General features: G+C 37.8%; 1 protein-coding gene across 4 annotated transcripts in view; it reads right to left on the minus strand.

The window, feature by feature from the left end:
• The window catches only part of MAP3K15 (mitogen-activated protein kinase kinase kinase 15), an 82,851-nt gene that overhangs the window by 38,977 nt on the left and 27,076 nt on the right, over positions 1 to 16,798 (minus strand). For 2 of the 4 annotated variants that reach the window (XM_017831461.1, XM_017831460.1), the window contains 5 exons: positions 14,130 to 14,153; positions 9,293 to 9,364; positions 5,833 to 6,026; positions 3,122 to 3,290; positions 1,724 to 1,830 (listed from right to left, as the gene is read on the minus strand). In XM_017831461.1, the coding sequence (XP_017686950.1) occupies positions 1,724 to 1,830; positions 3,122 to 3,290; positions 5,833 to 6,026; positions 9,293 to 9,364; positions 14,130 to 14,150 (563 nt within the window). In that variant the 5' untranslated portion in view covers positions 14,151 to 14,153. The remainder of the gene's footprint in view (positions 1 to 1,723; positions 1,831 to 3,121; positions 3,291 to 5,832; positions 6,027 to 9,292; positions 9,365 to 14,129; positions 14,154 to 16,798) is intronic. The other 2 variants (XM_017831459.1, XM_017831462.1) reach the window with 1 other exon arrangement.

The following is a 16,798-nucleotide window of genomic DNA, read 5'->3' on the forward strand; positions in this document are numbered from 1 at the left end:
TATACACTTCAGGTGCTTCATGCAAGCCAATCACATAAAATGAGGAGCCCCACAATGTGTTTTTCACTAAATCTGAGTAATCACAGAACAGAACATTTTAAATACCCCAGTGTTTATCAATGGGAATAATTTCCTATGGCTGCTATTATTCATAATTACCAGTGATTTTCTACTTGCACCCTGTTATGCCCTTCACCTGCTAATTGCATTTTTTTATTATTGTATTGGAATATGTTGCTTGTTAAAACACAGCATGCTGAGTTAAGTAGTAGTGACTGCAGCTGTCCTCATCTTTAATATAAAAGAAGACAGAAGTGCCTTGGAAAGAGACTGAAGTTTTCACAGCTCTGGCCTCACACTATGGCTGGATTTGGGTTTAAAATCTACTGTTTTGAACAGAATTTGGCACACCCTTTGGTTTCTTTGCAAGCTTCCAGAACTTAGTAACTGCAGTCATGGTAAATAAGGCTAATTAGAAAATAGTCCTTACACAGTGCTTGCCTCCCAGTCCAGGTGTACCAATGGACAGAAGCAAACAGCCATCAACATCTGAAACACCCGGTCCTCAATTACACAGCATACCAAAGCTGTGAATACAAATATTGAAAATATTCATGTCGCACATCTGGGCTGAACTTATACCTAAAGATGTGTTCCATTCTACGCCTAAATTAAGATACAATCAGACCTAAATCTCAGCTAGGAGGTAACAAGGAACAATGTCTTAAACCAGCCCATGTCTGTATAGAAGAGAGCACTCTCTGCTCTGTTTGTGCGTCTCTCTGTTTGTGCGTCACATCCAAATTAATTAGCTGAAGACACATGAACAGGAATGGCCTTTTGCTCCCTAGGACCCCTAAACAAGCATCCAGGAGGGTGATGTATTCAGATAGCCCTAGCTTGGAAGCAAGAACAAGCCTGTCATCCATTATTAGCCTCTGATATGAGACACGAGAGATGACAAATGGTCTGCTCCGAAAAGGAAAACAGAGAGGAAGACAGTAATCCAGGAGAGGGGCTGTGCTTAAAAACTAGAAATCAGCATGAAAATGTCTGCCTTCCCTACATATAATAGGAAGTGCTTTAGTACATTTCTGCACCGTACTCAGAAGCAGGCCCAGGCTTGCTTTGCTTATGATCCAAGCCAGCTCAGGCTGGTTCTGAGCCAGATGACATGCAGCAAGGCTGAAATGGTGATGAGTCTAAAGTAAAACATCCCTGTCCCTTACCTTAGCACAACTTGTTAACCCAGACCTACACACAACTGTTGTTCAGACTGGGCTTGTGTCCACCTGATGTACCAGCAAAGCCTCAAGGCACCCAGAAGCCTCAATCCTGTGTCCCTTGTCTGCCATATCACTGGCTCTGTGCAGCTCTGAAATAATTCTGACTTGACAATGCTAAGTGAGATCCACTGCCAACAGAACTCAGTTACAGAGTCCAAGAGGAAACAAATTAATTACTTTCTCTCTTAATTACTTTCTCTGTTGATTATGATCACTGTTCTAGTATACTTCTTAATGAAATTAAGCACACATTAACATTCTGCAGGGTCAGATACAGCTGCTAATTCTGTTTTGCATAGACTGTGTTCTGTTCCTGGTAGGCTCAATCAGTCATACTGAGCAACATTAATGCTGTTCTGTATGCTAAAAGTAATAGAATATTATAGGTAAACACAGTTTTTTATTTTTAAAGATCAACCTCAATCAATGATTCTTACCGATTCAATGCAAAAGCATAATGAAATTTAATGTTGTGTTGATCAGCCAGATCACAGGTAGGAAGCATTTCCAGTGTTTCTACCAGCTTCACCATAGCATCATAGTCCTGAAATTAAAAAAAAGAATGAAAGTAGAAGACACTGAAAGCAGAGGAAAGCACCACGAAGCTAAAATGTATCATAACTGTTAAGACAGTTTCTCAGGTGACTGTTCCTAAAAGAGTCAGTGAAACAGCTACAAACGCTGCATAAGGATAAACAGGGATTTTGTCTGTCCATGTCAGAGCTTGCCTCTTCCTCACCACAGTGCCACTGCCCATATTACTGAATGCCTCTAGCCAGTTTGACTGATTGCACTCCCAGCACCAGGAAGCAGAGGTGATGAGTCTGGCTCTTTCCAGCCTTATTAAGGACTTCTGATGAATGACATTTCATCGGGTTATTGCAGACTCGAGCACAGTTCACTCTGCAGTGTCACCCGATTGAACATCACTGCGGCTTCTCAGAGGTAACCCACATGTATATTGCTGAGGAGGCCAGTTTACTGGCATCTCAAATGGCCTCACCTTACTTAATCTGTTTCTTCAAGACATGTTTTGAGATGAGTATGTTTCTCAAGGCAGACCTTTTGAAAGAATGCAAATGATCACCAGAGACAATCAAAGTGAAGTTGCATAAAGTGCTGCAGGAAAATGCGCATCTCAGAATGGAAAGTTGGGTAACATCAGATGATGTGGTCACCCACTGCTCTCACAACCCATTTATACTTATGAAATAACCAACTTAGCTCCTGATGGAATAAAAAAATTCTGTAGAATGGTTGGAACTGTATTTTAAAAGGGATGTCAAACACACAGACTGTCAGTTTGGAAAGACAGCACACAGGCTTATTTAAAAAACTTACTTAAAAAATAAAATTGAGAAAAAAAAGGTGCAGTTATATTTTAAAAGCAGATTAGTGGTTTTTTAAATGATAGTTCTCAATTTGGGCATCTCTGGCCAATACAGTGGTCACAACAAATGCATTTTCTTCATTTCTAAATACATCTGACTTTGGCAGGGAAGGAGGAAAGGGAAGGAAGGGCAAACCAAGAGCCTTGCTTTGGCAGGGAATTTGTTCTTTTTATTTTTTTTTAAGGAAGTTAAAGATTACTAAAAACAATGGAAGAGACCTAGGGAAGGCACCTAATCTGTGTCTTTTGTTCATAGGCAAAATAAATAAGAGTCTCTAGTCCCTTACATTGCTCAACAGACAAGTCAAACTGTTAAACAATGCAACAATTGTGCCGATTTAATGGCAGCTTTGAATCACTGTTTAACAAACAATGGAGTACAGAAGAACAAACAAGAGAGAAAGTCCCATGGTGAAATAATCTTCCTTAGTCTTTAGGCACATACCTGAATATCTCTGTAGGAAAGCAGCAGGTTTATGACGATGTCAGAAGTCAGCACTTCAGTATTATCCATACGAAGTTTAATTCTGGCCAGCTCCTTAGCCAGTTCATCTCCCTGGTACTTCTCTCTAGCTTTTCTAATGTCATTTAGCAGTGTTTCTTTATAATACGTACTAAAGAAATGAAAGACAGACATCTGGGAAGAAGATTGTTAGATATTTCTTATGAAATCTGACTATATTTCTAATAAAAAGTACCATTTCCTCAGAGTAAGGTGCACATCAAATGTCTCCAGATTTTTCATTAACTACTTACAAATATTCCACCTTGCCCCATCTCAGAATGTGGGGCTCTCTATCAATAAGTTTATAACCAGGATTGTGAGGTAATTTTATCAACAGAGTAAAACTGGGGCATTTCTTTGCCCCATTACTGATCATGACAGACATGGTACTTTGCCTCTGTACCATAAAGAAGGCAGCAAGTGGGATAATAAAGTGCTACAGAGAGGAAAGACCAGTGTGATGTAAAGAGAAGGTACGTTATTTTATCATGAAAGAAGGAAAGAGGCTTGCAAACAAAGAAAGTAAAACAAAAGCTAGCCACCAAAAGCTGATTTAGTTGCAATCTCTTTGATGAACATAATACATAACGTGGGCAGGATCTATGTAAAAGCCTCCAGTAAGTGCATCTTATGTACACGAACATCAGTGTGCAATGCAACATCAGAGCTTTTGTAAAATAAAAAGTCTTATTTATATTACCAAGTATGGTAGGTATAAAGAGCCTGGACAAACTACTTAGGGGAAAGTTTATCTGGAGAAGGTTATGGAGTCTATAGTTCAGAAGTTAGCAGATGTCATATGACAGATACTCAAGTGCATACAATCCCTTTCTTGTTTAAAAATCATGCTTTGCAAAGCATTCTACCTTGCTTAGCAAAAACCCTACACCTAAGCCTGACATATATAAGATATAATCAGAGCAGCAAGGTCACAATAAGCACTACTGGAAAGCTTTCAATAGTTGCTTTACTGTCAATGGAGGCTAAGTCTAATTCACCAGTCTCAGGTTTCTATCCAGCATTGGCTTCCACCAGGCTAATGATAATTAGTCCTTCTTGTGCTACCAAACCAAACCAAATGGTGATACTGGCTAATAGTTTTCAAAAGTAACCGAATGACTTAGGAATGAGAGTCTCACTTTCAAGAATGATGGAACACTTAACATCTTCAAATTTATTCAAGCTTTTGGCAGGAATGAGGTATCATCTAACTACATCTACCTCTTCACAGGGATCTACCACAACAGTATCTAATTCTGCAGTTGTACAAAAGCCTCTTTCAGGCATTTCAGCCTGAAAATGGGAAAGAGAAAAGAGGTTTTACTGTAGGACTTCACAACAGAATTATCAAACCCAAAATAACCACAGCCCTGGTTGTAACTGTCAGAGACAAAGCAGCTTTGGACAGCTGGTGCTCAGAGCATCATTTCGCAATGACACAAACACTAAATGGTACCAAAATTTACTACTGCCAAGGCCAACTGTGTTTATCTAGAAAAATAAACTTATCTATAAAAAGGTCCCCCAACAAAGCCCAGGGTGCTTGCTCTGCATGTGCACCCCAGGACTGTGGACACCCCAGCTGGACTGACGCTGGAGCCAGGATGGGTGATCTCTCTTTCTCTCTTTCTTTCTTTCCTTCTCTCTCCCCCTCTTCAATTCATCTCTCTCTCTTTCCTTTCACCCTATCCCTTTATCCAAAACCCACTGCCATGTGCTTGTACTAGGAGGTCAGGGACTACCATCCCAATTTCCATGCCAAGTGTGTAGTTTACTAATAATAAACTTTCTAAGCTTTTGCAGAGCCTCTGACTTTTGTCATTCCTTTCAACCATGAGCACCTGGGACTCTTGGGTGCTCCCCTCCTCTTCAAGGTGGGATGTCACAGTAGGGTCACTCATGGGATCCCAAGGGTGGGACCACATGAGAAAGGGAGGATTTTAGGCAAGCCTTTCACTTGGGTGAGATGGCAATGGGGAAACAGAAAGAAATCCAAGGGCCCTCAGCGCTACCTCATGCTTCAGACACCAGGAAAATTAAAATCTAGAAGCTCAGTCTCTCCTAGTGTTTTCCAGAAATATGTACAAAACAAGACCACCTGCAGAGTACAGGGTGAGCAGTGGAGAGAGACCTCCTTCTTCAGCCCCAATCTCAAAACTCCAACAGTCCCTTGTAGAAGCAGCTAAACAATATCCCATTTATTAGGTGATATCAAAAGGTTAATATTTAAAAATAAAACCAAACCATGAAAGTTATATTTGATTGCCCATTGCTGCCATATATATATATTTTATTTGGTGACAGAAAGGGACAGTGTTTGGCTTTGAGCTCTATGAAGAAGGTATGATCTTATCTCCTATTACAACCTCATGCACTGTAATTTAAACTTAAGCACTTTATCTTATCCACGGACTGCCTGTGCTTATTGGAAAGTAATCATAAATCAAATTGCAGGATAACATGGTTAGTTAACTGCAACAGCTGCAGGACAGGAATACAGAAAGTAGCAAAGTTAGCGGCTTCTTTTACCACTATATTAAGCGCAGCAAAAAAATAAAAAAATCAGTGCTACTAGAAATTCTGTATCTTTTTTGCATAACACTAAAAAGAGACTATCAAAGGTTCCTGAAGTGTATGTGTTGTAACATTACCATGATGTAACATGAACATCCTTGAGAAGGCTGAGAAACTTGTCCACCAGTGGGACACAAAGTGGCCCCAGGATATTGTCCCAGCTGGGCTGCATGTACTCAGAAGCTCTTCGTTGGGCATCACTTTCACAGCAAAAGTAATCAGCACAAGGTGTGACAATGTATGGAATAAAATAATAGTTGCCACTGGAAGCCTAAAATAAAAACAGGCAGCATTTAGAAAACAAATGAAAATGGAAATATACTTGTGTGTACACAGAATCTTTTGCTGTCAGAAAAACCAACCAGAGTAGTGCTGGTGCACTATGAAGTGTTAGTGCACTGTTTAACACAAGATTTGCAAGCATTAAAAGGAAATTTCTGTGGAGGAATTACAAATATTAACAAGGGTGATGAATAAGGGTCTAGGTTTGTTAAGGGACAATACAACAAAACTGTTCAATTTTTTTTTTTCATGTGATGTACAAATCCTATTAGGGTCTGTTACCAGCTAACCTTCTGTTTCCAAATTTTTTGGGTCAGACATGTACTGGTATCCTCTAGGCTCACTCTGTGCTAAGAAAGATATGATGCAGAGCTCCCCACAAAGAGAGAAATAGAGAAACATAGACACTGGAAGGACTATAGAGATGTTTAATCCAGAACAGTCTACAAAACATCTGCTGCATGCTACATCAAACACGAAACCAACCAAAACTCAAAAGCTGGAAATATTTTGTAATACATGTAGTACTTGTAACACAAAATTCTAGAATTAAAACCCAAAAAACCTTAATATGCAACATAAAATGTGTAAACTTGGTCAAGGTACTGAAATGGGAGAGGAAATGCCCTTCAGAGCCCAAAACCAGCAAGTTCAGAGTCTTCAAATCCTAAGAAAGACCCCAAAAAACAGACCACTGTGAACTTTTCCACAGCCAGTAGAAGCTGTATCCCATTTGAGCTACGAGAACTCCGCTGTTTAGAAGAAAAGTAAACCTTACATTTCAGACAGGAGCACTGTAGCATGGATCAGTATGATACATCTACCACAATCACCTACCACTAAATGCCCTTCAACCACCACCTTGGAGGTATCAAGGCACTGAACTTGTACAGCAAAATCACACCTTTCATTTTTTTCATATCATCTAAGCCTGCAGAAAAGCCATAGCCATTTAAAGTCACCTTGAACAATGGGAGAATGTTGAGATTGAGATGAAAAGAACGGATATGAAGATGGTACGTTTTTATTTGTATTAATAAAATAGACAAGAGAAGTAAATTGTTCACAGGAACTTAAAAATGTAGGCCATGCAGTTACTAAAAATACAGATAAAAAAACTGTATCAGTACATCCTGTTGCTGATCTGTGTTTGTGTCAAGTCACATTCCTTCCTTACAAACCCTATAGTACATTCTACATAATATATATTGGTACTACATTATAGTACCAATATAATTATCTGTTGGATTGTTATCTTTATTTCCTGCTAAAAAAGTCGGAAGAAGTGCAACCCTAATCACCAATATGTTGAAACAATTTAGTCCTAAGTTTATTCAAATAAACACTAACTTCAGCACAATGCAAAAGTTGCTTGTGTATAAACTCTATTCTTAAACCTGTAACAGCAAATTAGCTCTTTCTGCAATGAAAAAAAAAATCCATTTTGAAAGTGTGATGTATCTTGTGATGCAAAGAGAGCTGCAGTTATCTACTGAAAAAGCAAAGCAATTTTCAGAAAAAAATTAAATTATGCATGTGAAACACTGTATTAATCTTATCCAGCCAACATATCATCTACTTGACTTAGGTTTCTTGTCTTTTTGCATAGTGAAATCTCTGCAATTAAACCCACATTTTTATACATAACAACCCCATTTTTGTGTGCAGAAGTCAGGAACCCTGCACATATTTGAGGACATCACCTTGTCCGAAAAGCAATCAGCTCCAATTTTCTAGCTTCTTCTATCCAATATTACATATAATAAATTATAAAACTGCTTCATATAGACTGTGTGGCCTTTTTAAGAGAATCTTTCTTATCTTCATTACATAAAAAAGCAGTCCATCTACTTTTCTTATGCTAACAAGAGTTAGAGATGGTTGAAAATACTACCCTTGCTTTTTCTGATCTTCTACTTAGGATGCTGGTCTCTGACACCAAAAGCTAATAATTTTAAAAATAATGTCTTGTCATATACCAACTATTGCTTTTTAAGATAATGAATACATGGCTTAGATATATATGAAGTAACATATATAGCAATTCTAGTTGCAAATATACATAAATTATAATCTATAAATTATGACATTAATTGTAACAGAATTATAACTTTATAGCTTACAAAGGCTGTAGGTTGAGTTGGTTAATTTCAAGATTAGTAGCTAAGCTATTTTCATTATCTGATTTTGAGAAATTTTTAAGTTAAAAATTATAGCCAAGCAGACTAAAAAAAAACCAAAACCTCTCAACAGCTCATCTTCCAGCAACTAATGTATGCCCAGTATGCTAGCAATGAAACTTCTTTATTCAATCACAACATTTTAAAATCTACCACAAAAAGTTTAAGAACATAAAAGTTTAAGAACATAAAAAAAAACAACCCAGGAAACAACTGCAAGTAAGTTGAGAGAGGGACCTGTTCTTCAGCATAAATGGTTAAAGGAATTAAGCAGAGAGCCGTGCCTTTGCTGAAGAGCTGAAAGAGTGAGGCCCACATAAGACATTTTTAGGCTCTAGGCAACACAGGCCAAATACAGAGTGATTTTTGTCTTAAAATACTCTTCTAAACATTTTGCTAATGCTGTTAAAAGTGAATTGTTGACCTTAATAACATAAACAGGTTTTTTTTCAATTGTACTGCTACAGTTATTCCGATGCAACTGTCACTTTGTGATAGAGATGCTACACTAGAATTAAAGGTGGTTTTTTTCCAAATAAATAATTTTGAGTAAAATTTGCAGAGCCTAGCTAATAGAACAATTATTTTTCTTGAGCCATACTATTCACTTTGCCGCTCATTCAGGAGTATTAGGAGTGCTTACCCTATCTTACAAAGCAGTTAGAAGGAAAACACAGAGTAACAGAAAATGAACTGCATTCACTTGAGTCACAAACTCCTGAGTGTTCAGGGAGTTTAATTCACCATTGTCTCCAGTATTATGATTTTCACCATTGTTTTCTGTGACATCTTGCAATACAAGTGACTAAGCTAATATAAACCTCTAAAAAATACTTCCTCTTTTAAAGTTGAATATATGCTATATTTTTATGTAAAGACTGTAAAGAGAGATTATCACAAGACAAACACTCTAAATGCCTGGCATCTAGCTTGCAAGGACCACGTACTCCAATCACTCTGAAGGAAAGACCCTGCCAAGTATGATCCTTAAATTATCCTTATACATTTTTATAGAAACACAGTAAAAAGGATGGCATATCTATTCAACAGAAAGCAGATTTTAAGTGATACATACTTTGCCTATTAGATTACCACTGTGGTACTCGGGAGGTACTTGAACCCGAAGAAAAGCTTTGAGGTTGGCAACCTACTCCAAATTGAAATAAAACAACACAGAGGAAAACACCACCACAAAACACCATAAGAATCAAAGACAGACATGACACATGAATAAAGAAATAATTAAAGAAAGAAACAACAGAAAATGAATACAGATATTTACAGCAAGACTATATTTACAAGGCCCAGAAAACAGGTCAATACTTTGTCACCCAGAATGTAAGATTTCTCCTATCTACATGACATGTCTATACCTCTCCCTATGTCATCATTAAGATGCTTTCAAGTCTTCCATCTAGGAACCTGTCAGACTCATTACCTGATTAATTAACTATATTCCAACCACTATGGATCGCTTGAGATAGTAATATTTTTATCAAAACTAACTTTCATAAATAAATTTAAAAGACTTTGTTTTCATTATCAAAAGTAACAGTGGCATATTTTGAGATTAGAAGCATTAAAAGTAACATTTGCTGGGTTACTCATTGCCTTTGTGCTACTTTACATCCAAAAGAAAAATATATTTTATTTAAGATGTTCCTACTCTTTTATTCTGTGCCCTTTTACAATCTCTTTTAACACTTCTACTACCTAAGGCCTTTTTAGAAATATATCATTAAAAGACTGTATCATATAAGCTTTTACACACTGTAAAAATAATTAGAAAATAAAAAATATTATTACTACTTTGTAATAATATTTCTTTGGATTACTAAATTCATATAATGTAATCATACTTCAGAGTCTTGGCTCTCATTTCAATCCACTGGGGCTACTTAATTGGAGAATATGAATCCAAGTGCCAAAATCTTTCTATTTAGTTTTCTTCAATGTTCATTGCCTTGAAACCGTATATACAGTCTAATTTATACAGCTACTGAAACTCTGAAGAGACTTTCTGCCAGTTACAATAAAAAGTGATTTTTCAACATAAAAATTCCTTGTGGCAAGGATAAATTGCAATCCAGTTCCCTTTAGATCAAGAAGAATTTTTGCTAATGACTCCTCCATGGCCCAGACATTATTCTCTGCTTCCTATACAGGATTTAATGAAAAATAACTATTTAAATCTCTGAAAATACTTCATCAGGCCCACAGGCCTAAGTATACTATAATAAACCTTTTGGCTTAATAGCCAGCCTACTTTCTTTAAATACCTTCCCTGAACACAATTAACAGGGTTATTCAAATTTCTTCAGGTATACCATCAACTAAAGAAAAATTAACTATTAAGTCTTTCTCCTTATTGTTCTGTACTTGCCAAAATAATTTTTCCAGAGTGGAAAGTTCTAGTTTGTCTTTTCAATGCCTCATTCAAACAAATTGAATGGATCAAAGTATGTATCTCAAACCATGTGCAACTAATGCTCGAGCTATTGCCAGAAGGACTGTACATTTTGCTACCTGACTCCACCAATTTTTTAAAAGCCCCTTGTGCACGCTTTTCTTCACTCAATCTTGAACTTTTTATATTCATCATTCCTTAAAATCCTGTTGAAGGAGATGAAATTTCCTTTCTAAAAAATAGAAAATATAAAATATCAAGGATGGCAACAAATGTTTCATCAAAACAGCTTTCCCATGGATTTTGACCATTACAATGGGTTTGGGGAAAATTATTTTTTTAACCTTTTGCATTTGAAAATCCTTGAAATTTCATTTCTTCAGTAAACCAATGTTTGTCTGACATCTAAAAAAACTCCAAAGCACAAGGCCATTTTCCTTAGATACATTTTTTTTCCTCTACCCTTTAGTCCATTCTTCCGTAATGGCACAGGAAAAAACCTGTTCTGCAAGACTGCAAATTTGCCATTTATGTTATTGATAATAATTTTTACAGAAAATAGGAAGGTGTGCAATCCTTAGTAAAATTAACAGAAAATAGTCCTCAAAGCTCAGATGAGCTCTAGAGAAGGAAATCTAACTGATGGGACACAGAATCTTGACCTTGAATTTCATGCCAGGGCAAATCTTTCTTGGGACCTGAACTCCCACATCCAATAATTCTTTCCTTTTGCATTCAAGTATGCAATAAATTATCAATACAGAATTTTAATTGCTTGTTTAGAGGAGTCAAGTAGAACTGAATCATATTTCCCATCTTATCCCTGAAATCTTCATTCCTGCATGGTGGAAGGAAGGAAGTTCTCCTACTCTCACACTCTTTTTTCAGACAGTAAGCTATTAAATCTCTCAGACTCACACCACTGCAGCATGCTGCTGCATAATTTTCACTGTCAGGTCAGCTGTACTCAGGTCAAATCTCAAATGAATTGTTGACCTTTCTTTTTTCTATGCATTGTTTTCAGCTTTATGTACAGTTTCCTTGCTCTTGCCTCCTCCTCAATGCTGAATTAGAATAATATTTTCTTTACATGGAAAACATCCATTCTCTTCAAGGCTTAGTTGTACTACACAAAAGCAAATAGCCCCAGACAACACGCTAGTCATTCACCTTCTCTGCATCCTTAGTGTGGATCCACATCTGTTCTAGGCTAAGATTTTTGCACCTTTGTAGATGACTTGACATTTGCAGGATAAATAGCAAAGGTGAGGGCAGGGAAATCTCAGAGAAAGCTCCAAGCTACAGCAGCCAGCACAGAAAGTTTCACTCTTGCTGCTGGAACAAAGGTGTGCTGTGCCTGGTAACAACCCCAGTTGTTCCCCTTTCCTTACATACCGTGCAGATGCATGGAGATAGAGCTTGTAAAACACAGAGAGGACTTCTCCAGCAAGGATATTCCTGTGGCTACCACTGCAAGGCTTAGCAGATTGAGTATCTATCCTCTTTCCAGCACGCCTCCAGCCCCTGATGAAGAGCGCATTTAAGCTCTGTCTGCTGTTCCACAGTTACAGCAGAGGCATATCCATACTTTTCAATCAGGAAAAGTGACAGGAAAGCACAAAGCCCTAGTAAAGGGGTATTAACTGTTGTATCTAATATTCAGCAATCAAACTGAAATGGTTATCTAACTACATACTTGACTGGACCCAATAAATTCATGGCAATTCTGTGCTTCCTTGATAAGCACAGCAAGCCTCATTAGCAATTAACTTCAAACAAGATGTTGTCCATAGGGTTGTCAAATATTTAACCAAACAATGAAGCAGTGGCACCACATCGGATCAGCAGTAAACTGCAAACCTCTTATGACAACTCAGTGGATTGGAAAGGAGGAAAAAGCAATTGTCTGTTTGAAGTCAGCTTCAACTTAGAAAAACATTGTTTTAACCTATTAACTATTTAGCTTGCTAATGAGTTTGTTCTAATTTCTGATTAAAAAAAACTGAGGAAAGAATGAAATATTGGAGTACATTTATCTAATAAAAGAAAATATGAACGACTTCAAATAACACAAAAGGGTCAAGAATCCATACTTGATATTAAAAGTCATTACTTTTTTTCCTCACTGTATTTTACTCACAACTGTTTTCTTAATTTAAGCAGTTGAAGAAAGTAGATTAGGCAATCCCCCCTTTTTAAAGGAGGGATCAGGATCCTAGTTTAGGGATGTCTCCCTGCCCCTTTTGCTAGCCACATGGTGTTTACAGCTCCAATACCAGGCCCTGCTGTAGAAACCATGTCACTAGAACCAACAGCATAAAGCTGTTGGGGGGTTTAGGTTTGGTATCAGGAAAAAGTTTTTCACCCAGAGGGTGGCTGGGCATTGGAACAGGCTTCCCAGGGAACTGGTCACAGTATCAAGACTGTCTGAGTCCAAGAAGTGTTTGGACAACGCTCTAAGGCACATGGTGTGATTCTTGGGAACGTCCTGTGCAGGGCCAGGAGCTGGTCTCGATGATCCTCATGGATCTCTTCCAACTCAGCATATTCTGTGATTCTATCTTTTCTTCTCTTCAGTGTGAAGGTAAATACCTCCTTTTTTTGAGAAAGAATCTGCCAAAAGAGAAGACTGCAGGCTGCTAATCTGATTGCACTACGCTGAACTTGCCACTGTCCCCTTTTCCTTTACTCCATTTCTGGAATTCCCACCAAATAGCTCAGGCACAATTCTCCCTCTTGCTCTGGAGGGGAAAACACATGCCTGTGAAATTTTGGTCATCCACCAGCTGATGGACAGTAGCAATTACAAGCAAATCTGCCTCATTCTGAGTCCCCCTTAACAAAACTATAGACCAGTAAAAGCAGTTCCCACCACACAGGTCAAACTAGTTCAAAGATCACCAGACAGCCAGGAAGGATGACCTGCATTTACATTTGCTGAAAGAGATCTATCTTTAGCCTTAATGCAGTGCTGTGGGCCAAGTATAAACACTAGCTCAAAATAAACTGCTGTGACTAATGCATTATTTCTTCTAGTTCTCTTTTAAATTATTATCAAACTCTAAGACCATTTTATTATTTTATTCCTACTCTATATTGTTCTGAAGAAAATAAAAGTATATGGTGAACGGAGGGAAAAAGAAAGGATAAATGGAAGTTTAAGAGTTTTGCAAATTCAGCAGTCCTCAAAATAAAGTGTGGAGGATTTAATGAAAGTAACCACTGACATGATGTGAAGTATGACAAAATATACAACTGCATAAGATATGGTGGCATATTTCAAAAAGCCTAAAATAACACCAACATTTTATCTTAACTCAGACTTACTTGTTTGGTTTTACTTGCATTAGCGGTAAGAATATTTTTTGGGGGGAAATAAGCTTTTTTATATTTCTAAGTAAATTTGTAAATTTGTAAGGAAGAGAATGGGTATACAGTAGTATTTATTACATTAATGTAGTATTTCCATTTTGTGTTTTAAAATGAATGTGGATTTAATACTTACTGTGTTTTTCTGAGACACCATATCCTGTGGGGAAAAGAGAGATAATAGAGATGTTTAATTGTTTTTACTGAGTATTATTATTTCCAATAAAAATCACTGCTATACATATATACACGCAGATGTTTTCTTCACAGTATAAGTCAGATTTCCTGACACAGTAGATTTCCAGTAAAGGGATAGAACATCAAGAAAAGCCATAAAAATTAACAATTCAGCAAAGAAACCTGTTTGAAGAAGTGCTCAGAATATAAAGAAAGTTGTACTTGCCAGTAACTGGAGTTCGTCAGACTGGGCACACCCAGACACACTCTGGGCATCTGTGAGACAAAAGCATTCAAAGCTGGAGGGTTTTTCTCTCTGAAAGGGCATCCTTCAGATACCTAAGCCCCTTTCCTACCAGACTGGCACAGAGCAACACATTCCTCCTACACCCTAATTCTTTTCACCTTAAAATCTAAAGAAAGATGTCGAAACTGTGAAGCAGATGACAAACTAATGGGCATGTAAACCAGACCTCAAAGATTTCAGTTGCCAGTAAGTAACCTTCTCCTCTTTTTAGTGATGGATTACATGTCCAATGAACACTGCTCAGTCAAACTGAAGAGATCATCAGGTAAGCCATGCTACAAATATGAGACGTAGACTTCTTTCTAAGCAAGGTTATCAATATAATTTAATGGAATGTGCTCTGAAAACCTAAGGTCATTCTGCTTAGCAACTTCACATCTGAAAGCCTGAAATCCACTTGGACTGCACAGAAATGATCATGCCAACACACCCTTTTCCTCAACAACAGACAAAATATCATCTAAGAGATTTAGTTCTGCAAATACGACCCTCTTAACAGCCAGATTACATAATCTTCTATGTCCTCAGAACTAAATTGCTTTGGAAAGAATATTGGTGAAACTAAAGAGACAACTCCTGGGACAATTTCAGGAGGGGTCATAGGAGATAATCTACATAAAGTCAGGCTGCCTGAACTTCACAGATCTTCAGTAGAAGTAACAGTAGACCTGAATACTGCCTTTGTAACACTTAGGCTAACCGTTCCTAAGAAGTGTGCACAGCAACCTAGATCCAAACAAAGTAATAAATTCCTGAAGGGAAGGAAAAAAGTCCTGACCAAATTAGTCATAAACTTGAGAACAAAGAACCATCGGCAGATGGTCAAAAATACAGAATTACTCATTAACTTAAAACTCCTTAAACCCAATAAAATACATCAGAAAAGTGATGGAAGGCTTAGACATCTGAAATATCACATATCTGAAATTTAATGTCTACCAAGCTAAGCAAGTATCTCCAATAGAGCCTTACCTACTGCAGATAAAGATCTTTCTCAGCAGGAGAAATTAACTCTTCTGAAACTGTGTGAAATGTGTCATGGACGGTTCCTGGTTGAAATACCCCAAGAACAATCCCTGCCTACTTTCTGAAGTATTCCTAAGAAAGCTGTATTAGCATATTTGAATGCTACCCAGTACTGAACTGGGGTTCAGTTGCAGAAGAGATACCAAGGACAACAGGGTAGGACTGAACCCTGAACCAGTGTCCTGCTTAAACTACTCTAGCACTTGATACAGAAGATCTCTTCTGCTTGGTTCCAAGAATTTACATCGAGCTTTATGATCCCACAGTAACACATGCTAGGGACCTATATAGGCCAAAGAGGTCATGCAAACAACTGAGAGATGAGGAAGATATCAGTGCCATTGACAGAGGCACTGAAGAAGAGACATGAAGACAAAGATAAAGCTTTTCTAGCTTTATGTGACCCAGTCACGTTCCAGTGTTCCCAGGACCGCAGACTTGAGCTTTACATCCTCAGAAAAAAAAAGCCTTACAACTGACAGTGCAAAGACTTGCAAGTTCTGACAACAATCAATCTGAAGAGCCAATCAGATGGATGTAATCCTGGAGATCATTCAGCACTCCAGTTATGGAGCAGGTGCTTGAGTGTGTGCTTGGCACCAAGTGCAGAAATCAAAGCCATCCTCATTGGGCAGTGACAAATAGAAGATGATTGATTAGCCTGTGCTTGGGAGAACCAAGTTGATCAGAACATCTGAGCAACAGCATAAAAGAAAGATAGAAATGTGCTGATGAAAACCAAAAATGAAATATTTCATTGCAGTCAGGTGTACTACCAACACAGGATGAAAAGCTGCATTCCTGCCCATCCAGATTAGCTGGAGGAAAGGAAGACATGCCAGTATACCTTAGCTCATATCCGTATGGATAACCTCTTTGAGCAAGAGTGTGAGAAGCTCCAACTCTTAAGTTCTTGTGACTCCAGGTCACATGGAATGTGAATGTGTATGTGGACCACTGCAGGAAGAAACAAGTATGGGATACCAAATACATGAGACTAAAATCAGTGACATTGAGATCAGAAAAGATGAATGAGAAGTTGTGACAGAACAGAGCTTTCCTGGGGAAGAAAGAAGGAGACTTAAAATTAAGATGAAACAATATTCTTACAGGATCAAGAGAGGTTGGAGAATTCCAAAAAGGATTTTTGGACATTGATGGTGTGAAAAAAGCAAAGTAGCAAGGGGCAATAACTCAAAATAAGGAAAAAAAACAACAAAGCAAGAACACTGCTGCCCTCAGTGAAGGCAGCAGAAAATGGATGATATTAAAAGCAGAAATAGATGGTACTGAGA

This window comes from Lepidothrix coronata, unplaced genomic scaffold, assembly GCF_001604755.1.
Source record: "Lepidothrix coronata isolate B3197 unplaced genomic scaffold, Lepidothrix_coronata-1.0 Scaffold191, whole genome shotgun sequence".
Classification (NCBI taxonomy): domain Eukaryota; kingdom Metazoa; phylum Chordata; class Aves; order Passeriformes; family Pipridae; genus Lepidothrix; species Lepidothrix coronata.